This window comes from Lemur catta, chromosome 11, assembly GCF_020740605.2.
Source record: "Lemur catta isolate mLemCat1 chromosome 11, mLemCat1.pri, whole genome shotgun sequence".
Taxonomy (NCBI): domain Eukaryota; kingdom Metazoa; phylum Chordata; class Mammalia; order Primates; family Lemuridae; genus Lemur; species Lemur catta.
The window spans coordinates 6,213,656-6,240,758 of NC_059138.1; the positions used below are offsets into that span (position 1 = coordinate 6,213,656).

Below are 27,103 nucleotides of genomic sequence, written 5' to 3' on the forward strand. Positions count from 1 at the left end.
AAAGCTAAAATTTAAAAACACTAATATTGTTTTGAAAAATTAGAGAAGACACTATTATTATAAAACAAGGACATAATTTTATGAAATAGGAAGCATCTGCAAACAAAAACAAGTTCTGGAAACTTAAATGTGATTGTTAAAAAAAAATCTCATAGTAGGAATAGTCAAAGAAGCCTCCCAGAAAATAGAAGATCCAACAGTAGAAAATAAGAAAGTAAATGGAATAAGATAAGTTGTGCAAATACTAACATTTTGCCCATTTTTCTACCAAGCTTTTGATCCTTTTTTCCCTTCAGTCTTTAATGTTACATCCATGTATATCATAATCATATGTATGCATATATGATATGTGAATTAAATAAAATCCTGAGCCCCCTACTGACTGAACAGGCTTTCTCTCAGCCAAGGGGACCTCAGAGAAACCTTAAAACTGAGTGCCCAGCTGTGATGGGATGGGGGGGTCAGATGTGCCTCATTATAGCTCCCCTGTGGGCAGCGATCAGGCTTTTTTCCTTAAGAGCTAAACAGAAACCAGTCTCATGGTCTACTCCCTATTTCTGGTTTTTGCACAACTAACCAGCATTTTTTCCTGATAAGAGACCACAACCATGGAGTGGTTTTCTTCTTTTTTTACTCTTTTCTATTTTTGTATTTTTTTAACCCCTTAATTCAGAATGCACATGGAGTGGTTTTAACCAGTCCATGGAACATGCACAGAGTGGATTTTCATGTCTTCTGCTTCACCTTTTGACATCAGAGGGCCACCATTTTCTGAAATGGACCCCATAAAGGGGCATAAAGCTCGATTGCACATGCGCATGCTTCTCCTTTCATAAGTATTCATGACTTCTCCTATAGCTTATTAAAAATGTATATTTGGCCATCCCAATCAGTATAAATTCCTGTTCCCATTGTTCCTCCCTCCAACCATGTGTTTCTGGCTTCTGGCTGGAGTTCTGCTTCCCAGCCTGTCAGAATGGCCATCCACAGGCTGCAATCCTTTATGAGAAATAAAACTCTCCTTTCCAAATTATGAACCTTGTCATTTTCTTTAGTTAACAGATAGATATAAGTAGGGGGCAGGGGGAGTGGGAGAAAAATCAAGCTAATAAACAGGGATTCAGTGAAGCATCCACACAACACTGAAAGAATGTAACTGTGCAGTTATCCCCTCCCACCATCCTCTTAGATTTTCACGCAGGGTGAAAACTACCTGTAATTTTAGTATCTGAAAATCATGTCATAACTTCCTTATTCTATGAGAATGAAAAAGCCTCTTTCCTGCTGGATATGAAAGAGGAAGGATGCAGCTGTAAGAACTGCTGATCCAACCCCATGGAAGCAGAACTGAGACAGGGAAACCTTGTTGTGCTAACATCATTGGAGCCCTGGATTAAGCTATGCCCGCACTTTTCAGTTACATAAACCAATAAAATTTCTGTATTGTTTACAGTTGAGTTTTCACTTATGAAATAAAGAGTCCTAACTGACACAGAAATCATTAACCGAATGGGGGTTGCAAGTAAGAGAACCCAAAATATGGAATTGGCTGCATAGAGAAAGTGGGATGGGGGGAGGTGAGGACTGTCCTGGTCCAGGGAGTTAGGGAGTTGACGGTCTTTGTTGGGCTGTAACTATCACCTGCTGGATCTTAGGACTCAGACCACCTACATACTAATATGAAGCACTGGGGACTTGGTAGGGAAAAAAGTTCAAGTGTTAATAACACTAGCTTGTTTCAGCCATCAGTAAATTTCTAGAAAAAAAGAGACAGCCTCAGGCTGAAACTGGTCAGTCTGAAAACAAAAAAGGAAAATATATGGCTTTGCTAAGCAGGGTCTTTTCTAATCTTTAGCAATTTCTTCAAATTTCATTTCCATTTAAATTTCTTCAGGTAAAATTTAATTATTTTCTTAAGAATAATATAAACAGCATGCTTGCATTTAGTAAAATAATTCCCATCTATCTGTGTACTGACCTCTCAATTCTCATACTTGAAAGTACAATACAGGGAACTTTTTTTCTCAACCATTTGAGAGTAAATTGCCCAATGCCGAATTACCCTTCAAACAAGGACAGTCTCCTATATACACCATCAAAATCAGGAAACTGAAATTATACCTCTAATGCTCAAGGCCTATTCAAGTTTCGACAGTTGTTCCAATAATGTCCTTTTAGCACAAAGATCCAGTTCAGAGTTGCGTGTTGAATTCCATTGTCCCGTCTCTCTAGTCTCTTTCATTCTGGAACAGTCTCTCAGTCTGTCCTTGATTCCCGTGGCCATGATACTCTTCAGGATTACAGGGCAGTTATTAATATTTCATAGAACATCCTTCTATTTGGATGTGTCTGTTGTGTCTCCATGAATAGGAGGTGCAGGGTCTGTATCTTCAGGGAACAGCCAAAGAGTGAAGCTCTGTTCTTGTTACATCTCATGGGGTGGCACTTGCTTTCAGTTTGTTCCAAATCTGGTGAAATTCACTCTGATCACTTAATTTAGTGTCTGCCTAGCTTTTCCACTGTAACTGAGGAAGCTGCTTTTTTCCCCCTCCTTGTAATTAACAAGTTTTTTTGTGATTTTGTAGGGAGGTACTTGGAAATCATGTAAATATCCCATTCCTCATCAAATTTTCAATTTATTTCTCTGTATATTTTATACCTGTATGAACTCACAGTTTCCTATAGTCTTCCTATTTTACCCCATGGGTTATAATCCTCTTCTATCATTATTTATTTTGATGCTCTAATTGTCCCAATTTGGCCAGTGGGAGCCTCTCACAGACATCTATGTCCTTGTGCATGCCCGTGGCTTTCTTTCAGCAACTTCCTCACTCTCTCTGGCACAAGAATATGTTCCAGGCTCATTTTGTATTTTCCTTGTTCTGGCGCTAGAATCAGCCATTTCCCCAAGGTGCGTTGGCTCCTTTTAGTGAAGAATGGTCAGAAGCCAAGAACTGGATGCTGGGTGTGCTCATGGCGGCTCCTGGGTTCTCTCAGTGGGCAGAATTAGCACATGTGCCCCGCTCAGGCCCTGGCTCCCCAAAACTGCCTTACCAATAATGGCCTTCCTCACCCCATTCAAGTCCCCTCTGCCACCTGGAGTGAATGCCCTGCGCAGCACTTTGGGCTCTTGCTCCACGTGGCCTTCCTCACCCTGCTTGGGCTCTGACACACAGCTCTGGACCACCACGGCCCCACTCCCGCCACTGCTGTAGGGGATGTCTGCCTTCCTCGGCTCCACTTAATGATTTTAGAACTGAATTATTTGGGAAGAGAAGGGAATGGGAAAAGCAGAAGGGAAGGAAAGTGGTGACATTGTTTATGGGAATGGTTTAGTTGACAAAACATATCAGTGTACAAGAATGATTAAAAAGGGGCTGGTAATATAATATGCAAGTGGGTCTATGACTGAAATTAACCCCAAAGTAATTCTAGAGTTATAGATTTGGGAGTCATTTATGTAAAGGTGATTCCAAAGCTGCAAAATTAGGAGTAATTCCCTGAGCTCTGAAACAGTAACCACAAATTGCAGCCGATGCAGTCTGGGGTTTGGAAGGCACAGCCAAGTACAGGACAGCAGCAGGAGGAAGAGTATTCTAGCTCTATTCATGTTACAAATGCTGATGTGAGCCATGTGTCGTCCCTGCTCCCAGGAGGCTCACCAGCTAGTGGGGGAGAAAGACAAGTCAGCAGATGTGGTCAAGTGGAGTCGGTACTAGGCAGAGAGAAAGCATAGCAACAGGACAGCATGCAGAAAGGCCCGTTAACCCACAGTGGAGGGGACGAGGAAGCTGTCCCAGAGAAACAGACACCTAAACTCAGCCCCAACAGATGACTAGACGGCTCCTACCCGAGAAGCAGACTGGCATTGGGAAAAAAATGCGAGTTAGTATAACAGAAGCCAAGGAACAAAGTAATTAAGCTTTTAATGGAAGCAGTCTGTGTATGGTTCATGATAGAAGGCAGGGCCAAGTCATTGCAGGGAGGGACTTGAGACTAGTACGTTGGACACCTGTACTCCTCCTACCCCCCACACCCCATTCCGTACCCCAAGCTTCCCACCGCCTTCCAGCCTGTGCTTCCTCAGCAACAACCCGGTCAGCTCATCTCGTTTCTTTGACCTTGTTGTCCAACCTCTTAGAAACCAGCTGGGACAGCCATTCGACTCTGAGCAGCATGGCACTCTTATTGCACTGGATGCTGAGGAAAGCTGTTAGCTGCAGCATTCCTGACAGTGTTTCTCCTGGAGTAGTAATATTTCTGCTGGTACCATAAAATATATGCCATACTGGGCTTTTTAGTTGTGTGAAAGTGTGGCAAAATGGGCACCACAATTCCAAATAAAAGTTATAGTCTTGGAATACAGGTGGCTTTATTTTCCCTTCCTGGCATCACATGGTCCTCAGGATTTGGGGTCTTGTTTTGATTTTCTCTCTCCCGGTATCCTGTGCCTTTAGTAAAGCGTGGGAATTCCAGCACCCTCAAACATGCTTTCAGACATAAAGCTCTAGGAAACCAAAGCACCCACGGTGCCCTCTGTGCAGCTGCCATCCCTACCCCAGGTTTGATATCCCAGATTGAGATGATGGCAGAGCCGTTCTTCAGGGACTGGAGAACGGAGAAAACAGAGAAGGCAGTTTACCTCCGATGAGCATCTGGAACTGAAGGGCATGGAAGGCGGGCTGTTGGGGCAAGTCAGGACGTGCAGCACTGGCGTTTGAGGCTGTACACTGAGGGTAGCCAAAGTCGTCTTCTTAGTCTGCTTGTCACATCGGCAGGATTGGGGTTTGGAAAATGGAGATGGCTCAACTGGAAAGAGGCCTCGTTGTTCTTCTGGAGAGGGATAAGGGGTGTCGGCTTGTTCACCGATGGATTTATAAAGCTGATATCGAAACTAAAACAAAAACCTCAAATGTGACTAAGATGTCATCTCTAAAGATAAATGGAATGTATAGTTCCCTTTCAAAGAGAATCGATGCTTTTTCCAATATATGTATTATATATACATACACATATTATGTATTATATATGTGCGTACAAATAAAAGAGGTGCAACCCTGGGTGGATTTAGAGGGACAATGTACCCTGATGAGCCCAAGCTGAGTCACAGCTAAGACTTGGGAAGACACTGGAAAGATTCTACTGTTGCTCTGAGATGGAGGCTCTGAGATCCAGAGAAGCCGACCTCACCCTGGGACTAGAACCCAGATATTTTAACTCTGTCTTTCTAACTTGGCCACACTATTGAATTAAATTGGCTCTGAGTCCAAGAAGAAAGAAAAATTGTCATGTAGAAGCATTTCTTTCTTAGTTTGTGAGTTCATAATATTGGTTATCCTGGTTTTCTTGGTTTTAACACTGAAAGTCCCATGCCCTGGGAACCTCCTCGGTTCCAGGCCAACTGGGATGGTTAGTCACCTTATTATCCTCCTAGGCTCTTAGAAATTTTAAAAGTATTTATTGTTCTGGTTTCTTCCACAAGTTCGTGATGTGAAAATAAAAGTGGTGAGGCACTGCTCTAAATTAAAAGAACCCTCCCGGTGCAGTAGCTCATGCCTGTATTTCCCAGCACTTTGGGAGGCCAATGGAGGAGGATTGTTTGAGGCCAGGAGTTCATGACCAGCCTGGGCAACAGAGTGAGACCCCATCTCTACAAAAAGATTTAAAAAATAGCTGTGCATGGTGGCATGTGCCTGTAGTCCCAGCTACCCGGCAGGCTGAGGCAGGAGGATCGCTTAGAGCACAGGAGTTGGAGGTTGCAGTGAACTACAATGATGCCACTGCCCTCTACCCAGGGCGACAGAGTGTGACTCTGTCTCAACAAAAACAAACCAGGCAACTGAGTGAGCACCCTTCCTCACACCCCCACACCCCTTCATTTAAAAAAAGAAAAACCAAAGGGGCCTTAGTGAAACTGGTTGTATCTGTCTCACATTTGGGCAATTGGGGGACTCATTCCTCTCCATTTTGTAAAGATTTATAGGAAACTATGAAGGAAGATGAACATTCTGACTGGGCTCTACCTTTGACGATTTTTTTTTTGAGACTGAGTCTTGCTCTGTTGCAGGGGCTAACCAGAGTGCAGTGGCATCATCATAGCTCACAGCAGCCTCAAACTTCTGGGCTCAAGCAAACCCCTTGCCTCAGGCTTCTGAGTAGCTGGGATTACAGGTAGGTGTGCTATTTTTTTTTTTTTTCTTTTTCTGTAGAGACGCGTCTCACTATGTTGCTCAGGCTGATCTGGAACTTCTGGCCTACCAGGGAGCAGGGTGCTGTGATTACAGGCGTCAGAGAGAAAGAAAGAAAGTCCATTTTCTTTCTTCCTCACTTAACAATCTGCAAACAAAAAAATACTCCTGGACTTTTGGGTTTCATTGTTTTTATCTGCCCTATTTTATCTTCTACAACTTCTCAAGCATACCAATTCCCTGGTGTTAAAAAAATCTCAAACCCTAATACACACCACAGACGTTTCTTCTGACATACAAAAATCATGATATTAACTTCGTTTTCTTGTCCAAGGTGGTTAAGAGAGAATCTCAAGACTATATTTAGATCTATGTAAACCACCAGATTGGTTATCCGGTACTTCCCTTTTGCAGAAAATCACGAGAGGAATAAATAACATGACGCAAAGTTTAGACAAGAATGTTTTCTTGTTCACAGATGAAACCGTGGACAGAGGCTTCCCCAAACCTAGCGTCGTGGGTTCACTTCACTGCCTGTTCATCCCCGCTCCCTAGCCCACGTAGAGAAATGTGCTCAAATAGAAAAAAAAAAAATCAAGAAGCCCACGAACATAAAGCAGACTCGGGAGCCTCGTTCTCTCCTTTTCCCACCCGCAGACTGTCTCACGTTCCTTCGCGCGCTTTGGTCTCCAGCCTCCGGGCTGCCGGGAGCCCGTACAACCCCGCCCCCCACCGCGCCTCTAAAGACACGTGTTCTTCCTGCCAAGCTCCGCCGCAGGAAGTGGAGCTCGGCCCCGCCCCACATTTCCCAGGCATGCTCCGCCCACCGCGATGCCGACCAATAGAAAACCGATGCGTAGACAGGTCCCACCCCTCCGGGCCCCGCCCACCGGCTTTGTTCTCCCCCGCTCCCTCTCTCGGCCTGTGCGCTCCTCGCAAACCGAGTGGCAGCCTCTGATTGGTGGTCACGGCGCAGCCAATCAGAAGGGGGCACCTCACGTTAGGGCTCGGAGTTTTAAACGCGCAGCCCCGGGGCGCGCGGAGGGAGGAGCGGGGGGCGACTTCGGCGCCGAAGGAGGTTCGGACGCGCACGAGGCGCACGCGGCCCGCGCTCTCGCCGCGCTGGGATTGGCCGGCCCGCGGCGTCCTCCGCCCCCAGCCGCCGAGGCGGACTTCCTGAGGGTTTTTTTCCTTCTCTCCCGTGTCGCTCGCGGGGAGAGAGTCGGTCGCCAAGCTCGGAGGTCCGGGAGTGCCCAGCGGCCGCCGCGCGAGGAGGCCGCGCCCCGCACCTGGCGCCATGAGGCCCCGGAAAGCCTGCCTGCTGGTGCTGCTGCTGGCGCTGGCGCAGCTGCTGGCCGCGGCGGGCGCCCAGGGGGCGGACGAAGGTGAGCGGGCGAGCGCGCCGCTGGGCCGGGCCGGGGACTCAGCCTCCGCGGGCTGGAAACCGTGCGGGGGCCCGCGGGTGGTGCGGCCTCGGTGGCGGTCGGGCCTCGCGCGGAGCTGCTGCAGAACGAGCGACAGGCGCTGCGCCCGGTGCAAACTTGCTGGAGTTTAGGGCCAGGAGTGGCGGGCAGGACCGCAGTGTGGATGCCGTGGGCAGTGGGAGGCCGGGGCCTCCCGAGCTCCCACTCACTGGAAGTCCCCGGCCACTCGAGGCTTGGACGTGGAGAGGGGCGCAGAGCACCTTCTTTCCAGTTTGCTCAGATCACTTCAGGCTGTCTGCCCTCTCTGTTCTCCGGGGAAGGGGAGCGTGGGAACTGGTTAAAATTTCCAGGCTAACACGCCCAGGCAGTGTGGGGGAAAGGGAGCCACTGCTTTCAGAACAGGTTCTAGAGAAGGGGCGAGGGTGTGAGGCCCCAAGTGGGAACTCTCTGGAGCAGCCCCGGGCAGCAGGCATTTTATTTCTTAAAAAATGTGGTCTGTAGACTTGGAAATAATTAACCCAAGCTTTCTGGTTTGAGGGAGAAAGGGATGGCTTGGTTTGCGTCTTTTAGAAACTGGAGATGCCATTCCTTCTGTTAGCATTTATTCAGCACCTACTATGTACCGGTCACTGCGCGCGCTGGCTTCTGGGAGTAAAGGATGGGGAGTGTGGTACCTGCGCACGAAGCGCACACTCCAGGGGGAACGATAATACACCTAGTAGTCACCGTTCCTGCTTGTTTCTTCGAAATGAGCTAGCTGCAAACATAAGAGAACTTTGAAAATTAGGAAGTACTAGCCATAAAAGATTGTTATTCCTAGAGAACAGGACATCCCAGTTCTGGTGTTAACTTTCTTCTTCTCTGCTCTTGCCCCTAATCACTAGCCCTGTACCTATTGAGTTTGTTCCAGTATAAATAAACTCCCTTGCCTAACAATGTGTAGGAGAATTATGAACTTTGTACTCTTTCAAACAGATTGAGTAATTTCTGTTTGGGTCACTGATTCAAAAGAGTGTCCAAATAGAAAAGGAAGTAAAAATTAGCACTCAGCGAGAAAAACACCTGCCGAGAAAGGAACCAGATAGCGGTGCTGCCTACAGGTGTCTTGGGACCTTTATCCAAATCACCTGGGTGCTTATTTAAATGCAGATACCCGAAATATGCTGAAGCAGAATGCAGGGGTGGGCCCTGGAATCTGTGTTTTAAACAAGTTCTCCATTGATTCGGGCAGAATCAACTTTGGGAGGCACAGTAAAGTTTGAGGACCAGTGTGGGTGGGGGGTACTTTTTGGAATGTAGCTAAAAAGCACTACTACTTTGTCTTGGTTTTGATCCAGTGATTCTGTTTCTGGGGGATTCTTGAGAGACCTGGGAGAGCGGCAAACTCAGTGGACTTCAAGGGCCCTTAGGACCAGCGAGTTTATCCTTTGGGTCACAGGTCACTAATACGGTAAAGTCCTTGGGAAGCAGTTGCCTTTGGGGTCCCAGGAATCCCTGGGGTTGTCATGGCCAAAGGCAATCCTCCCTGGACCTATACTCTCTTGGGTGGGGCTTCTGGCTCTTACCTTGACTCTTTCTTATCCCTGAAGGTGCCCCTCAGCATGCTGTCACACACACATTTTCAAAGCCTTTAGCAGATAACTTGTCCAGCAGATTCGTTTCCAGGCTGCACTACTCCCTACCCTAGATGTTCCAAGTCTTTAGGTTTTTTGTTTTGTTTGCCTCTGTTACATCGTCTGGGCACCTAAATGCCCCCTCCCCAACACTTGGGTGCTAAATACATTTAAGCCCTGATGTTTAAGCCTCTGGTTGCAGGGCTTGTGTCTCAGATTAGAAGTTGGCCTGTGCTCTTCACATCCTTCCAGCTAAAAGAGGGAAGGAAAATATTTTGATCCTGTTTGTTTGCTTTTAGAATTGGTTTGTTTAGATTTAAAAATCAGTGGAAATTCATTTGTGTGTCTTGCTAAGGAACTGTTAAACTGCTCTGCTATTTTCATATCTTACAGGTAATTATTTTCAGAGCCTTTAAAATGTGGAAAATCTAAATGAGTCCACCACTGGGCATAATGGGAAGAAAATATATTTTGACAATTTGGCATAGCAGTTAAGTCGTCAGGACCCTCCACTAAGTTCTCTGTGCCTCAGTTTCTTCACCTGTAAAATACATGTAATATTCTTTCTTAAAGGGGTGAAATGTGTTTAAGAGCTCAGCACAGTGCCTGGCACGTAATAAACATCAGCTATGATGATACTATATCCGATAACACATTTCTCATTTTCTGTGTTTACTATAAACTTTTCAGTATTAACCTAATGGTAGAGTTTATCTAGCTTTTACAGGTACTTCTCTGGTGGGTATTAAAGAGTGACCAGAGGCCGGGCACGGTGGCTCATGCCTATAATCCTAGCTCTCTGGGAGGCCGAGGTGGGAGGATTGCTCGAGGTCGGGAGTTTGAGACCAGCTTGAACAAGAGCGAGACCCCATCTCTACTAAAAATAGAAAGAAATTATCTGGATAACTAAAAATATATAGAAAAAATTAGCTGGGCATGGTGGCACATGCCTGTAGTCCCAGCTACTCGGGAGGCTGAGGCAGAAGGATTGCTTGAGCCCAGGAGTTTGAGGTTGCTGTGAGCTAGGCTGACGCCACGGCACTCACTCTAGCCCAGGCAACAGAGTGAGACTCTGTCTCAAAAAAAAAAAAAAAAAAAAGAATGACTAGAGAGGACCAGCTTGTGTCCGGAATGCACAGGGGCCCCTTGTTGTCATCAGATGTGCTCAGTGGGAGTGGACAGGGATTGCAGCAACCTGGCCAGATGAAGGGCTACGCATTTCAGAAGTCACCTCACTATAGGCTAAGCAATGTGGAGATGAATGTGGGCGGCTTCATTTGCCTTGTGCTGAGGAAGAGTGCCCCCTTTCAGAAGATGCTAGAAGGTTTTGAATATATTTTCTATCCTAGAATGTCCAACTTTAAAAGTGAAACCCTGTGAAAAGTAGTCTTCCTATCAAAACGTGGGGTGTTTTGCTTGCAGAGATGTGATGAGAATAGAGCTAGCACCTTCTCAGATTGCAGAGGAATCGATCATGAGGTTGTCTGTGAGTTGAGGGGAAATGGGAAGTTAGGGGCCATGCCTTATTGCAGCTAAGAGTTCTTAATTATGTTATTTTGTTCTTTAAAAAGATAAATTTTTTTTTTTTTTTTGACAGAGTCTCGCCTGTAGCTGGGAGTACAGGCATGCGCCACCATGCCCAGCTAGTTTTTTCTATACATTTTTAGTTGTCCAGATAATTTCTTTCTATTTTTTTTTTTAGTAGAAACGGGGTCTCGCTCTTGCTCAGGCTGGTCTCAAACTCCTGAGCTCAAATGATCCACCCACCTCGGCCTCACAGAGTGCTAGGATTACAGGCGTGAGCCACCGCGCCCGGCCTGATAAATTCATTTTTTTAAAGTGTCAAGAAATAAGTTGCCTCTTAGGAGTGCTCTGTGTCATGGTAACTTGTCAACACCCATTTAATGGTGAGAGCTCCATCACTAGTAGTGATGAGAGTCTACTTCAGGCTGAGCCTAGGTAAGAAAACATCTTTGTTTCCTTTTTGTAAAACTCACTCTGGAATGGGCTTGCCTCTGTGGCTTTTAGACCTCTTCAGTGTAAACCTAAATCGTGTACCTGTGCATTGAGGTGATTGTTGAGGTTCCTAGGTAGATGAGTGGATTAGGTTCCCCGGTGCTTGCTTTCTGACTTTCCTCCAATCTTCTCATCTGCCCGCAAGTAAAGGACTCTTGCTGGGCGGAGCGGTGAGAGTGGGTATGACCCACTCTCCTACCTACCTGTGAACACACAGATGGGGTTAGGGAGTGTGGTACCCACTAGCCCCCAACTGGAGCAGAGAAACTGCAGAATATCCCAGCATCAAGCCCCCAGGGCGTTTAGGTGGGCTTTCAAGTGAAGAGTATTCAGACTAGCCTTTTGGAAAGCCTGTGACCGGAGTCTCCCCGGTCAGCATAGATCAGCTCAATACTCACAGTGCTTACAGGATAGTTGTTGGTGGGATTCCTGGAAGTGCCTGGGGCAGTGGCCCCTAAGGACCAGTGTGAAATCCAGAGGTTCCCAAGAGCATTAGGTCCTGATTCAAGAGGACGGGGCAGATAGCGCGGGCTGCCAGTGTCCAGTGGAAGGGGATCGGGTCTGATGTGAGTGTGAAGAAACCAGCCTAGGCTACCAGCCCTGGAAGAGGGCTAGTTATCCCTCGGGCTTAGTCTTAGTCAGTTAATGACATCAGAGCAAGATGTGTGTTTTAACCTCACAAGGTTCTTTCAGAGAAACATGTAAATAAAGCAGGCAAGATTTTCTGGGTACTACAGAGCAGAATTTCTTTCCTTTTTACCCCCTCTCCTCAGGAGTCTAGGAAGATTTGAAATAGGCAGACAGGAAAGCCTTGGGCACGTTGGGTTATTATTCTTCAGTGTGAGGAAGCTGCCCTTTCCTCCTTGGGAAGAAGTCAGAAAGCACTTGCTGGTGGGCCCAGCCCCTGCCTGTGCTGTCACACGCACTCCCCGCCCCCAGGTGGGGGTTGTCTTCCTCCAAGCCCTGCCCTCCTGCACCGGGGGTTGTGGGCTGGGGGCAGCTGGCTTTCCTGCAGCCTTCCAGCCCAGATGGTGGGTGGGGCAGGAGAGGCACAAGCCAGCTTTGTACTTCTCAGGTGGGTGGGTTTGCTTTTGGCATATAGAGCTTTTCTCCCTCCCCTGACAAAGAACTCAGGTTTTAAGTTAGAGTAATGTGCGAGTCAGGAAGAAGCAGTGAGTTGTTCAAAGGGAAAAGGGTGAGTGCAGGGTGACCAGTGTGCAGGTGGATTTTTAGTTGCCTTTTTTAATTAGTTTGCAGATTGGTAAATTTTAACCTTGATGAAAAAGCTGCCTGCTCCACCCATGTGGTAGGGCCATGTGGGGCCGTCGCAGGCTCCCTCCCTGGCCCGAGCAGCCGCAGAGCCAACACTGGGCTAGTTAGTGGAAGAACTCGAGTCCCAGGGGTTCCAGGGTCTGACCTCACCCATAGCCCCAAGTAGTAACTAGTAGGGTTGATTTCTTTCCTGGGATGTGTCTCTAGAAAAGAAGAATAATTGGCCCCTTGAAACATTCTGCCTTCAGAGTTAATGAAATTATCAAGCTTTCTGTGCTCAGTTCTGTTCACAGATGTCACAGTAGCTTGAGAACCTGGTTAATAAGAATGGTGGTTCTATACTTCTACGTATCTGTAATTTGGCAAAAAAATTAAAAATTGGGGCTGGATGTGGTGGCTTTTGCCTGTAATCCCAACACTTTGGGAGACTGAGGTGCGAGGATTGCTTGGGGCCAGGAGTTTGAGACCAGCCTGGGCAACAGAGTGAGACCTTGTGTCTGTTAAAAAAAATTTTTTTTTTAAATTAGCTGGGCTGTGGTAGCATGCCCCTATAGTCCTAGCTTCTTGGGAGGCTGAGGCAGGAGGATTGCTTGAGCCCAAGAATTCTAGGTTATAGTGAGCTATGTGATTGGGCCACTGCTTTCCAGCCTGGGCAACAGAGTGAGACCTTGTTTCATAAAAACCAAATTGAATTGAACCTTGACAATAAAATATATGCAGTTTCTTGAATTCTGGGAAGAAAACTTTCCAAGCAAAGGTGTAATGTGGGGGGGAATGAATATTCCAAAACAATATTTTGACGGATTCCTAAATTTGTCATCCCAAAATAACTTCCACTCGGGAGATTAATCAGTGGTGACTTCATAAGTGTAAAATGTGATTTCCTGCCGTCGTCTTCACACTTCAGCCTTTTCCTCAAGGATTATAAAACCTATAGGGCTGTTTTTTATGAGTATGAAGTAACATGCCATCCCCTTTCAGAGATGGAGTTAGTATTCTGTCCTCGAGAATGAGTACTTTTCTCCTGTTTGTACTCCTTTGGGGGCCAGGAAGGTCATTCATTCATGGGAGGTGTTACTGAGGCCCTCCATGTGGAAAGCATACAGGAGGAGGAAGAGGAGGAGGAGGAGAAAGAATATCAGTGAGAGACAACCTTGCCTGCTGGGGGAACCACAAAACGAGATGCTCCTGAAGTGCAAAGCATGGGGTGCGAGCCTGTGCTACAGGGGCGAGGCCTGGCAAGACTGCAGGGTGGGTAGAGGGGGAGGAGGCCAATGTCAGTGCTCTGTGTGCTCGGGGGCGGTGGGGGGAGGTACACAGAGCAGGGCAGAGGGCTGCGAGTGTGGAGAAGGGGCATCCTGCCCTCCAAGTCCTGCTGGGGCACTCGGACTTTAAGTTCTAGAGCGGTGGTTTTCACATATCATTTAGCTGTGATGTCTCTTTAAATGAAATCTGAAGTGGCTGCCCAGTATGCAAACTTAGAGCAGAATTGCTGGCAGGAGGGAGGCCTCATGTCACCAGTTCATTCCAGCGAGGGGGCCCCCAGAGACCACCCAGGACTCAACACTTTTTGGGCTTTTGGGTTCTAGGGAAATTTTAAGGAGAGTTGCCAGTTTCCTAACCAGTCTGGGTGTCTTCTGTTCAGAGTCTCATGGAGAAAATGCCATTGAGGATGAAGAGGAAGAGGAGGAGGAAGATGATGAAGAGGAAGACGACTTGGAAGTAAAGGAAGAAAATGGTGTGTTGGTCCTAAATGATGCAAACTTTGATAACTTCGTGGCTGACAAAGACACGGTGCTGCTGGAGTTTTACGCTCCGTGGTAAGGACCACGTTTCTAGTTCCTGCAGGCAGGCAAGCCTAGCACAAATGTTTTATATAAAACATCTAAATATTCTTTTAACAGGTCTGTGAGGTTATATTATTCCTGTTTTATAGATCATCAGTTCTCATACTTTTTGGTGCAAAGACCCCTTAATACTCTTAAAAATTGAGGACCCCAGAGAGCTTTATATGTAGGTCATGCTTATCAGCATTTACCATATTTGAAGTTAAAAATGAAAAATTTAAAAAATATTCCTTGGTTCATTTTTAGGTAACAACCCCATTATATGTTAACGTCAGAATACTGACATTCTTGTAAGTCAAGGAGCCTCTGGGAAACTCCACTATATGCCCAGAATGAGTGAGAAAGACAAATAACGTCTATGTAAAGAATTTTGACATCACAGGTGTCGTGGAAAGGGTCACTGGACCAAATTGTGAGAAACTTAATAGAAAAACCACTATTTAGAGATGTTGAAAGTATTTGCTCAGGACAGAGCTGGAATTAAAACTAGACTTGTTTGATCTCGGAACCCCTTTGGCCTTCCCTATGTGTGCCTCTCTGCAGATGTTTCCTCGAGCTCCTGTTTTTGTGCATCTTGGTCTATTTTGTGTTGCTGTAACAGAATATGTGAGGTTGGGTAACTTGAAAAGAGGTTTAGTTAGATCGTGGTTCTGCAGGGTGGGATCATGGTGCCGGCATCTGCTTGGCTTCTGGTGGGGCCTTGTGTTGCTTCCACTCATGGTGGGAGGTGGAAGGGGTGCAAGTGTGTGCGGAAATCACATGGTGAGGGAAGGAAGAAGCCAGACTTTCACCCGCTCCCACATTCCCAAGAGGTCACTGGCCCACTCATGAGGGCCAAACCTTGTGGCCCAAACCCCTCCCCCCAGGCCCTGCCTGCCAGCACTGCCACATTGGGGATCCAGTTTCAACATGAGTTTTGGTGGGGACAGACCACATCTAGACCAGAGCAGTGTGTATTGTTGGATTTAAATCTCCACAGATACAGTTAACAGTTTTTTCCTTCCCTAAATCTAATTCTTAGGTGTGGACATTGCAAGCAGTTTGCTCCGGAATATGAAAAAATTGCCAGTGTCTTAAAGGATAATGATCCTCCCATTGCCGTTGCCAAGATCGATGCGACCTCGGCATCCATGCTGGCCAGCAGGTTTGATGTGAGTGGGTATCCCACCATCAAGATCCTTAAGAAGGGGCAGGCTGTCGACTACGAGGGCTCCAGGACCCAGGAAGGTGAGCTGGTACCTGAGTTGCTGGAGCAAGCTGGGGACCAGGACTCCTTCCCCCAGGAACAGAAAGTGCAGGGAGTGGGATTTGGATAATGAAAAGGAAGAAAAGTTGAGTGGACCAGGGACTGACCCTCAGGAGCACCAGCTCTCTGCTGGAAAGTTTGGGGTAACTGAAATTAAAATTAAACTTGTTCTTGGATGGGAGGGGTGTCTTCACATTTCAGACCATGAAACTCAAGATCTGGAGCAGGAGCGTTAAGAAATGCCATCAGAGGCCAAGGTTCTTGGAGATGTTCTAGAACAGCGGTTCTTAATGGTTAGCGAGCATCAAGGTCACCTAGGGGGCTCATTCAAACAGACTGCGGGGCCCCAGCCCGAGTTTCTGATTCAGTAAGTTTCAGGTCAGACCAAATAATTTGCATCTCTTGCCGTGCTGCTGGTGCAGAGCCACATTCCAGGGAGTCTCGGGAGGGCGATGGCAGCCTGGCCAGAAGGGTCCCTGCCTGGCTTGCATTTGGCACTATTTTTTATTATTTATTATTAACGAATGAGCAAATAAAATTGTAGTGTCATTTATCAAGGGCATGTCTCTTTTAATCACTAAAAAAGAAAATGATGCTGCATTTTCTGTTCTCAGTGCGGAATAGTGGAAAGAACATTGACTAGGATTCAGATCTTTATAGTCATAAAATAGGCGTGTGTCCCGGACAAGTGCCTTCCCCTGGCTGGCCTCGGGCGCACACCTGCAGAACGTCAGGTAGTTGGGTGTGAGCTCACAGCTCCTTCACGTTGGTATGAGAGCCTCTCTTCTCCTGTAAGCAGTGAGACCCACTGTGTGGTGCACCAAGGAAATGTCCTCACTTCTTGTCAATTTTTAGTTTCACAGTGTATTTGTCTATTGACTGGGTAACATGTTTAAATGCTTCGTAATTCAAAGATGTGTATAAATGAATAGTCTTTCTACCCTGAACCTGGGTGATCCAGCTCCCCTCCAGAGCGACAGCTTAGTGTAACTAGTTTCTTCTCTATTCTTCAGAGATACTTTGTATATGAAAGCAAGTATGCGTGTGCTTTTTCGTTTTTACAGTTAGCACATCTTAAACAGCATCCTGCACCTTCATATTTTTATTTAACAAATGTGTCTTAGCCATATCAGTGCATAAGGAACTTAATCTAAAAAGAAGTTGAAAGTAGCATGCTTTTATTGTTTAAAAGTAAGTGTGCGTATATATTTGGAAACTTATGACCCATGCTTGCGAGGGAGGGACGTGGCCCATCTTGGAACCTTTAAACCGGAACATCCTGTGTGTCAGTAGTGGGCCTTCCCCGTGTTAACTGGCCCGGGACCTCCGGGTGAGGCGGGGCAGGCGCTTCATGCAGTGCCTGCGTGTGACGGTGCTGCTTGTGCTCACTTCGGTTTGAGGACTGCCGCTTTGCAGGAGCGCTTCTCATGCTTGGCCCCTTGATGGATTCTACAGTGAAAAACAGAAGAATTTGCAACCACTGGTTCCTAAGAACCGCCCAGCAACTTTTCTATGAGAATGTATCCTATATCTACTCCAGACATTGCATCTGTTTCTGGGTAATGAGGCCACAGATGGGCATTTTTTTTAAAAAAGCCTTGCCAGGCAATGCCACACAGCCAGGCAGTGGGACCTGCTGCTCCTGTTATGTTTCTCAACTTTGGCACACAACTTACAATGTGTGTAATATGCTGGTGCTAGGTGTATATGATGAAGTACATGTTTTGTATTTGTTGGGGAGGTGCCCCAAAATTGTATTAATGGGCGATGCTGGGTTGGGGTTCACCTGCAGTTAGTGCCGTAATCTGGTAGTGAAGGAAGTCTCGTTCCTCACCTGGTCGTAGGCCATCTAGCAAAGTCTGCAGGTCATGCACGTGGTGGTGGAAATACGACGGGTGGCTGCTGGGAAACAGTGGACTTTCTGACCCTTAGCTGTGCCCTTAAAGCTGTGGAGGTGGCCCAGGCTAGAGATGCCCTGGGTTTCAAGAAATCAGACATCCCTGTTGTCCTGGTGGGCCCTGCCACTCTCTCTCTTCCCACTCCCCACCTGCTTCTGGAGAGAGGTGAGGTACCTGCCGGCTCGGGGTCCCTGTGTGCTCATTCTTGTTTGGTTTCTTTCAGAAATTGTTGCCAAGGTCAGAGAGGTCTCCCAGCCCGACTGGACACCTCCACCAGAAGTCACACTTGTGTTGACCAAAGACAACTTTGACGAAGTTGTGAATGATGCAGATATCATTCTGGTGGAGTTTTATGCCCCTTGGTAAGATGGTGTTGGTTTCATATTACTAGGATATTGATCAAGCCCTTCCTGTATTCGGCACCCTGCTGGGCACTAGGTGCAGGTGGCAGACGCAGATGACAGGCCCTTGCCCATGCGGCAGAGGAGCACGTAGACGGATGTGGGTGAGGGTGAGGCCCGGGTCTCCCAGACGAGGGATGGATGGAAGGGGGCTGTTGAAGTGGGTGTGGGTGGAGCCAGCAGGAAGTCCTTTCTTTGGTGGGAGAAGGGACCCAAAGCAAAGAACATGCCAGAATGAAAGGTAGAGTGGGAGCCAGTGTAGGCTGATTTGCATGGTGCCCTACCTGGGAAGCCGAGGTGGCTGCTTTGCCGGGCAGGGAGAGAGGCCTGACAGTTTCGCGGATGAGCAGTGGCGGGGGAGTCAGAGTAGCTGGAGCAAAAGGCAAAAAAGACTTTTCAAGGGAGAGGTGCGGCTAGTTCCAGGAGGGCCGTGGCCCTTTCCAGGAAAGGCCTAAGGTGCCATTTATCTCGGTGACTTCCTTCTGATTCTTGAGTGTGCTTGGTATTTGTCAGCATGTGCTGTGTGGACCAGAATGGAAGCCAGTGAATTGGGAATATGACCATTGGGCCAAGAAGAGTGGCCTGAGGTCACTCTTGGTCCAGGTAGGACCTGGATGAGCCAGACCCCAGGCTCTTGGGATGCTGTAGCAGAAACCACCGCACCTGGTGACTGTTGAGTGTACAAGTGAAAAGAGAAGGCAGATGGGTGGCTAGAGAAGGAAAGAGCTGGGGGACAAGGAAGGAAACTTCTGGTGCATGTGGAGAGCAGGCAGGCATCCTGATGACCTCCTATGATGCTGGAGAAATGCCAGTCCTTGTTTTGCTGCCCGTGGGGCACTGGCCTGGTGGGAGGGAGACCAGTGCCACAGCACCTCTCTGGCTGCTCTGGGGTCGCTCTGGAGCTGGGTAGAGCAGACCACCATACGCCGCATGCTCAGGGAGTAAGGGTAGTGCACGTTCATCTCGTATATGACACCTCAGAGAACTACTGTCCTTTTCCTTGCAAGTAGTTTCCACGTTGCAGGATGTATCCTATAGTTCATATGGGTGTAAGACCTTTGACAAAACAATGTTTTATTTTAACTCAGTACTGAGAGCGCAGTGCGTGTGAGGCCCTGGCCAGGCGTGAGTCCTCAGTTCTTATTGTGCAGACGGGCTGTTTCAACTAGTCTTAATTCTGAGTTCCCCTGGCTCACTCATTTTCTGCCTGGGTTGGTTTGTTTAGTGAGGGTTTGTTAGACTCTTGAGTTCTCCACGCCACGTTCACGTTCCTACCTCGGCGCCCCCCTCACCCTTCCTCCTGGGGAGTCCTGTGTAAGTCTTTCTTGTCCCCCGGGTCCCAGCTCAGCCGTCACTGCCTCTATGCAGCGATCCCCTGACTTATATCTTGCCAGCCTCCAACTCCCCAACCAAGAAAATTCTCTCCCTCCTTAGGACATTGTCTGTCTTGGCCTGTCCCCCGTATGTGTGCATTCACACAGGCATGTCCCGCTCAGTGTGTGGATGCCACGCAAAGAAGCTCATGTCTGTCCTGCTGGCACCTCCTGAGGGCCCTGGCTCAGCGCCCTCATCTCGGTGGCATTCAGAGGTTTGCGGGTGTGGCCAAGTTGCTTGGGAACACAGGATGGGTTTCCCTTCTGCACCTCTTTTAGCCGGAAGGTGAGTCCACACTGGAACAGGCCCCCAACAAAACCAGCTTCCTCTTGGCAGGTGTGGACACTGCAAGAAACTTGCCCCCGAGTATGAGAAGGCCGCCAAGGAGCTCAGCAAGCGCTCACCTCCGATTCCCCTGGCAAAAGTCGACGCCACCGCAGAAACGGACCTGGCCAAGAGGTTCGATGTCTCTGGCTATCCCACCCTGAAAATTTTCCGCAAGGGGAGGCCTTTTGACTACAATGGCCCACGAGAAAAATACGGTATGGCTGCTTCCTTCCCTCTTGCCGCGGTGGGGGAAGGGAAGCTCCCTGGGAAGTGCTGGGTGCTGATGTGTATCAGCAAGACATGGGCATCGGGAGGCAGGCGGTCCTGGGGGCCCCTCCTCAGGCGTGTGCTCTGCTCCCAGGGATTGTTGACTACATGATCGAGCAGTCCGGACCTCCCTCCAAGGAGATTCTGGCCCTGAAGCAGGTCCAGGATTTCTTAAAGGATGGAGACGACGTCATCATCATTGGGGTCTTTGAGGGCGAGAGTGACCCAGCCTACCAGCAGTATCAGGATGCCGGTGAGTTGTGTCCCTTTTGGCTGAACAAAATGTGTGTACCCAGGCTGGCTGGCCGTGGTTGCTGGAAAGTTTGCTACTTTTGCATGAAGCTCCTGGGACATCCATTTAGGGGGTGGGTTGATGAAAACATTGAGATAGCAACTGTGGGAATAAGCTTCCTGCTGTGCAGTGGGGGCTGGGTTGTCCCTGTTGCCCTCCTTACCTGTGGGTTGTAGACCCACCCCAACTCGATGAGCCGGGCTGTGCTACCTCCCCCTGACCTCTGCGAGGACCTGTCTCGGCTCCTTGTCTGCCTTTCAGGAGCCCCTTCCCGGGGCCCCTCCTCTAGAGGGAAAGTCTTCCGGCCGTCACGTGCAGGTCTCTGGGTCAGACTTGGGTTTGAGTTGTGGCTCTGGCCGTTATTAGTGCTATGACCACAGGCAGTGACTCAGTCCAGTTTTCTTATCCCAGGGGGGGTGATCTTTTCTACTAAGTACATAGTAAGTGCTAGTCTTGCTAGTCTGAGAGTAAAATCATTATGAACAGCTGTCCGCGGCAGTGTTTGGGGGTTGGCAGTTGCTCCATCCATTGTCTGCCCATCTCTGGCTCCTGATGCCCGGGGACAGGTGTACTTGCCATCCCAAGTGGCCTCTCAGGGGTGAGCGAAAGACACTTAGGATCCTCTCCATCCTTATCAGTTTCTTCTCAGTGCCCCCGACACGCAAACCAAAAACAGCTTGGTTTTCTACTCCACAGTACTAATTATAATCTTTTAAATGCGCTGTTTGCCACTTAGTGCCAGTTGCATTCTGCACGGTAACTATTGTGCTAAATCAAATGCACAGTAATGTAATAAAACTTACAGTAGAGCCAAGTTCCCTTCGTGTTTCCTCAGTCTGTTGCTTAGGTAACCTTGTCATGTACTCCTAACTAGTCGGTTAGGAAGGAACTTGCAGAGGAAAACCCCAACCCACCCAGGACCGTGGGCAGCAGTAGAGTCCCAGCCCCAAGTCCAGCTTCAAGTCACACGCGTTTATGTGCTTGCAAATTCCCAGGGAATCTGTTAAGACTTGGATTCTGGTGCAGTGGGTCTCGGGCAGGCCTGGGCCCCCCACTGCAGGAGCTGGAGTCTGTGGTTTGACTCACACAGGGGCGGGGCTGCAGGTGGGGTGAGACCCCCGGGGCTGGTGTGTCTGCTCACTGTAGGAGCCTGGAAGGAGCCAGAGACAGCCCCAGGGATGCAAGGTGTTCTGTGGGGAGACCACAGGGGCAGAGCTGATGGGACGGCTGGCAGGGAGAAGTGGAGTTCTTGACGTGACTTTCTCCACCTGAAGCCACTGATGACAAATACCGGGGCACCTGGAGCCTTAGAACGGTTGGGAACCTAACATTTGGGTGCCTCCTGGATAGATGGGTTGCTTTATTTAATCCTCCCCATGTTCCTACAAGGTAGACATTAATGTCTCCGTTTTACAGAGATGGAACTTGAGGCTTAGGGACATTAATAACTAACACACCTAAAGTTACACAGTTAAGTAGGTTACAGAGTTATGATTTGAATCTAAGTCTGTCTGACTCTGAAAGGCATAAGCTTATCCAGGCTGTCCCCCAGCTCCTCTGCCTTCCCAAAAATGTGGTTTATCATCTCTACTGTCAAACCTCCAGCCCGAGATCCCTTCAAGGGTGGCTGACACCCAGTGTTTAAATCACAGCATCAGCTCAGGGTGGGTTCGGATGCCTCAGTGAGGGGGGAGAGGGGAGGGGCTCAAAGTGAGTTTACCTGTAGGGTCTAGGGCAGGGGTTGACAAACCAAAGCCCTCCGCCTGTCTTTGTAAGTGAAGTTCATTGGAGCACGGACACACTTGTATGTTCCCACGCTGTTGGCTGCATTCATACTGCAGTGGCAGGGTTAAGTGGTTGGGACGGACCATGTTGTCCTCAAAGCCAGTACTCTTCACTGTCGGGTCCTTCCCAGAAAGTTCTCCAAGCCCTACTGTAGAGCGTCCTCAGACAGTGGGGTTTCATCTTGGAGTTTTCACAACACTGAAATGAAAGCATATAGTTAGCCAAAGAACTACTTTCAGGGCTCCAGCCCACAGGCAGTAGCCCACTAACTAAAGGAAGAGATTTAAACCCCCATGAAAGGTGCTGGATGTAAAAGCTCAACCTAGGGCTGTAGGAATGTGTGACGCTCACGCGTTGTCTGAGAATCAGTGTGCTTCTGGTCGTCATGGCTGTCAGTCATCTGACAGTAGGTCCTGACAAATTAGCTCTCATGAACATTGAGTTTATTTTTGACAAATTTTAAGATACAGGATTTAGCTATTATACTGAGTTTTTAAAAACAAACTCCCTTAAGTGTTTAAGCTCTGGAAATGGTCCACACAGAATTTACTGTGGTAATGTCCAGGTCTTTTGCTCAGTTGTCTAAGCAATTTAATAACTTACATCTTATTGTTAACTTTTCAGCTAACAACCTAAGAGAAGATTACAAATTTCACCACAGTTTCAGCACTGAGTTAGCAAAGTTCTTGAAAGTCTCCCCAGGGAAGTTGGTTGTAATGCAGCCTGAGAAATTCCAGTCCAAGTATGAGCCCAGGAGCAACGTGATGGACATTCAGGTGAGCGGGGGCTCTCCCGGTCCGAGAAGGGCCCCAGCAGCGCCAGCCCCGCCCCCGCGGGCATGAGGAATCTGGGTGAGCCCCCTCTGAGGTTTTGCAGCATGGAGGCTTCATTCTGTCTGTGGGATCTGGGGCACCTTTCCCAGCCCCCTCTCCCCACCCCACAGGTCCCTTAAGTCACAGGGTGGGAGCACAGGCAGAGGTGGCTCCTGGTTTGCAGGAGGGAGGGACTGGGGGGCTCTCACACACCTGGCAGGTCATGGGGCCTGAGGCCGCTGGCAGACGAGTGCCAGTTTCGCTCGGGTGCCCATCCCACTGTGGGTCTGGCCTGGGTGGCTGGCGGCTCGGGGTGAGGGCTGCGGAGTGATGGCTCCCCTTTCTATTCATTCACCAGATGGAGCTGTTGAACTCGGCAGGTGGATTTTGCTTTTCTGTCCACTCCTGCACCCCTGCTTCATCTTCCTAAAGGGCGAGCAGAGGGAGCTTCCCGCCCTAGGGAAGCCCAGGTCCAGTTCAGTGTTTGAGTGCTGCGCGCCCGGTAGCGCTTCACGTGGCAAGTTTTGTACAGTTCAGTCCACGTGAGCTGCTGGCGTCCGGGAGCCCGGCCTTCCCGAGCAGTGCCTCCCTGGGCTTCGTGAACCTAGGCCCACAGGAAAGGGCACGAGGTGTCTGCCTTTGCCTGAGGAGCCCAGTTAGTGTTGGCTGGAGGAAAGGGAGCCCAAAGGACAGCAGGGCATTACTGGGGTGTGCTTGGAAGGGGCACGCCCAGAGTGTCAGTTCCTGAGACTGACCCTTCAGATGTCTCCGCTGCTGAATTCCTTCCCAGCACACATCTGTGCTGCACTCGTTGGCAGTGGCATTGAGGGGTGTGTGAGGTCCCTTTGCTGTTGGGGCCCACTCTCACCTGTGTCCTTTTTGAAGCAGGGTTCTACAGAGGGGGCGGCCATCAGGGACTACGTGGTGAAGCACGCCTTGCCCTTGGTGGGCCACCGCAAGACCTCCAATGATGCCAAGCGGTACAGCAAGCGCCCCCTGGTGGTCGTCTACTACAGCGTGGACTTCAGCTTTGATTACAGAGCTGGTGAGGGGCCCCCACTGTGGGGGGGAGGGGTAAGGGGACTGTCACTGGCCCTGGGCCTCTGGCAGATTGGTGGCTCAGGTGTATCTTTTTTTTAATTTTTTCACTTCAGGGTCATTTTTCCTTAAGTTCTATACAACCGTCCTTTTTCCCTTTTTAGCAAGAAGGGAGCTTAGAACCAAGTCCAGCACCCTCTTAAAGTTGAGGTAATGAGACTTGGAGGCCCGCAGAGGCCACACGGCGAGGCCTGGACCAGCCTCCGCTTCGGCACGTATGGCCGTGCCACCTGGGCACAGGTCTCACGGGGCTGCTGGCTCACAGCATGGCCCGCTGCTCACAAAGCGTGGCTTTTTCAAGAATGCTTTTCTCTTGGTTGAGGTAAATCTGGGCCTTGTGCCTTGACAGAACACCAGCGGCAGAATCTTAACCTTCCTGTCAGTGGAAGCTGGCACTGTGGCTCTCCTTAGCTGGCCAGCTCACAGCCCTCGGTCCGTTTCAGCTACTCAGTTTTGGCGGAACAAAGTCCTGGAGGTGGCCAAGGACTTCCCTGAGTACACCTTCGCCATTGCCGACGAGGAAGACTACGCCACGGAAGTGAAGGACCTGGGGCTCAGCGAGAGCGGGGAGGACGTCAACGCGGCCATCCTGGACGAGAGCGGGAGGAAGTTCGCCATGGAGCCAGAGGAGTTTGATTCCGACACACTCCGCGAGTTTGTCACGGCTTTCAAAAAAGGTGAGCTGGGGCCGTGGTCTCCCCTCAGTGGCTCTTGTCCTGGGCATGTGGCACTCTGGCCACAGGTACAGGGTCAGCCAGGAGTCCCCTCCCATCCTGGTGCACACGGGGCCTGACATCCGTGTCCAGGGAAGGGCCAAGTGTGGCTCCAAACTCCAAGCCACCAAGACAGCTTAGAAGAAGTTTGGGGACAATTGGGAATTGAGGCTTTAAATGGACTGTCTCTGTGGGTCTTGGTTGAGCAAGTGGCTGCAGTTGTGCAGTGCTGGCCAGATGACGGGCAGACCACGTTGCTCTGGTGCCTGTCTTCCGGGCTTCTCCCCACCCTGGCTCACAGGCCTTGGTGCCAGCTCTCAGGAACTCCTCCTCTGCACCGCGCAGCGTCTGCCTTGTGATGGCCTCCCTGGACAGGGCCCGTCAGGCCTGGGCGTGCTGCAGCCTCTCTGGCTTTTGCAGCAATGAGGAGAGTAGAAGATACCAGTTAATCAGAGAAGTAAACTGCGAATTGTTAGGGTGGGGCTGTTGGAGACAAGGACCTTCCTGGTCCTGGCAGCGGGTGCCTCGCCCTCTCTGGTGACCACCCATCCTCCTGTTTCACCGCCTGGTTCAGAGAGAGCCACCAGGGTCCAGGCTTTTTCAGCACTGACACCCCCTCCCCTGCTTGCTTTTCCTTGGCAGGAAAACTAAAGCCGGTCATCAAATCCCAGCCAGTGCCCAAGAACAACAAGGGGCCAGTTAAGGTCGTGGTGGGGAAGACCTTCGACTCCATCGTGATGGACCCCAAGAAGGACGTCCTCATCGAGTTGTACGCACCGTGGTGCGGGCACTGCAAGCAGCTGGAGCCCGTGTACACCAGCCTGGCCAAGAAGTACAAGGGCCAGAAGGGCCTGGTCATTGCCAAGATGGATGCCACCGCCAACGACGTCACCAGCGACCGCTACAAGGTGGAGGGCTTCCCCACCATCTATTTCGCCCCCAGTGGGGACAAAAAGAATCCAATTAAATTTGAGGGCGGAGAGAGAGATCTGGAGAATTTGAGCAAGTTTGTGGAAGAACATGCCACAAAACTGAGCAGGACCAAGGAAGAGCTTTGAAGGCCTTGAGGTCTGCAGAGGGTGGGAGGTACGGGACACATGGCATTCCAGCAGTGGCGGGCCAGGGCACCACGACAGCCTGCGGCTGAGGCCAGTGACGCAATGGCAGTATCACAATTCTTTTTTTATTTTTTTTTTATGCTTTGGTATTTCACCTCATGTTCTGAATCCTGAATAGCCACGAGTGACTCAATAGTTTAGTCCAGATTTTTACAGAGGATATGCCTATTTTTATCATGTGGGGGTTGGGTTGTTTTTTTTTTTTGTTTTGTTTTTTTGGCACCTTCTACTTTCTTTACTGTTTTCTCAGAACAGATAAGTTGAATCCCCTTTGTGTGAAAATGTTTTTTTTTTTTAAGTTTAAAAAACCTTTGCCAAATTGTGGATTTTGCCCATTTTTTTATCATTTTCTGAGGAATTGTTAGCGTAAGAAGATTCAGCTACTGTTATGTGTTAGTTTTTGGTTTGTTCCTGTCATGGCACAAAGTAAGAACTGTCACCAAGCACCCTGCCAAGGATGACATTTCCATCTGACCTGGGAGCCGCCTGCCCATCCAGGGAGAGGCAGCGTGCCCAGGCAGGACTGGGCGTCACTGTGCCAGCTCCCTGCAAACCAAGCGCCAGGGTGGAAGAACATTGCCCAGGGTCCCCCAGACCCTACTCAGCTCCAGGGAGAGGCCACCCACTGCGTCAGAGTCCCCGTCATTGGGGTAGAAATGACCTCAGACCCAGACATGGATACTTCAGGGTGGTGGAAAAAGAGGGTAGGCTGTCGTAATGGAATAAAAACATTATCACAATTGACTCGCAGTGACTATATTAGCAAATGTCCACTGTGTGCTGGGAGCCTTGAGGGGTGGGGCAGGAGCTGGGTGGAGCTGAGGTCGTGCAGGGGCCTGGCCTGGGCCTGCTGAGCCGGCTCCCTGTCCCACGGGACACAGATTGCCTCACCTGACCCCTGAAGATCCTAGGATGGGGGGCTTCAGAGGTCTCTCCCGAGCACGTCTGCTTTGGGCTGGGGCCAGGGGAGGGTGGCGGCTGGATCAGCCCTTCCGCAGAGGCGGCTCTGGGCCCTGCAGGTTCAGTGGCTTTTGTGTGTGATGGGAAATTTCATTGCAGGAGTTTACTCCTCTCATGGAGTTTAGCCGTCTTCATTGTTCTCACCCCACTGCTCTCCCACCATCCACTCGTTCCTAATTCTGATTGAAAAGTGGTGAGGGCAGAAATTCTTGCGTTGGTGGCAGCTCTTTTAGCGGTGACTGGTTTGATGCAGGGGTTGGTGTGTGGCAGGGAGCAGCAGGTGTCAGGAAGGCAGCCTAGGTGGGCTTTTCCCGATTACCTGCTGTTTGGGCAGGGCAGACCAGGAATTGTGGGTAGCCATGGTGTCTGTAAGTTGCAGAATCTCCAGTGCAACAAAAAGTCTTCCGTCAGGAGAGCAGGTGGCCCCCAGGCCTGGGCTGGGGCCTTCAAGG

The 27,103-nt window shown here is 49.3% G+C and overlaps 1 protein-coding gene across 1 annotated transcript; it reads left to right on the forward strand.

Moving 5' to 3' along the window:
• Positions 1–7,231: 7,231 nt before the first annotated feature.
• On the forward strand, positions 7,232–26,435 carry PDIA4 (protein disulfide isomerase family A member 4). Its single transcript, XM_045565099.1, has 10 exons — positions 7,232–7,573; positions 14,159–14,333; positions 15,382–15,587; positions 17,728–17,866; positions 19,616–19,821; positions 19,968–20,126; positions 22,575–22,726; positions 23,651–23,807; positions 24,304–24,537; positions 25,216–26,435. Exons 1-10 carry the CDS (start codon positions 7,486–7,488, stop codon positions 25,629–25,631), a joined length of 1,932 nt encoding a protein of 643 aa, XP_045421055.1. The 5' UTR covers positions 7,232–7,485; the 3' UTR covers positions 25,632–26,435.
• The last annotated feature ends 668 nt before the right edge of the window (positions 26,436–27,103 follow it).

Excerpts from the sequence above, each read along its gene's own strand:
- PDIA4 (XM_045565099.1), top strand. The coding sequence starts at position 7,486 with ATGAGGCCCCGGAAAGCCTGCCTGCTGGTGCTGCTGCTGGCGCTGGCG. Across the intron at positions 7,574-14,158 it reads CGCCCAGGGGGCGGACGAAG|AGTCTCATGGAGAAAATGCC; the intron begins GTGAGCGGGCGA and ends TCTTCTGTTCAG. Across the intron at positions 17,867-19,615 it reads GTGGAGTTTTATGCCCCTTG|GTGTGGACACTGCAAGAAAC; the intron begins GTAAGATGGTGT and ends TCCTCTTGGCAG.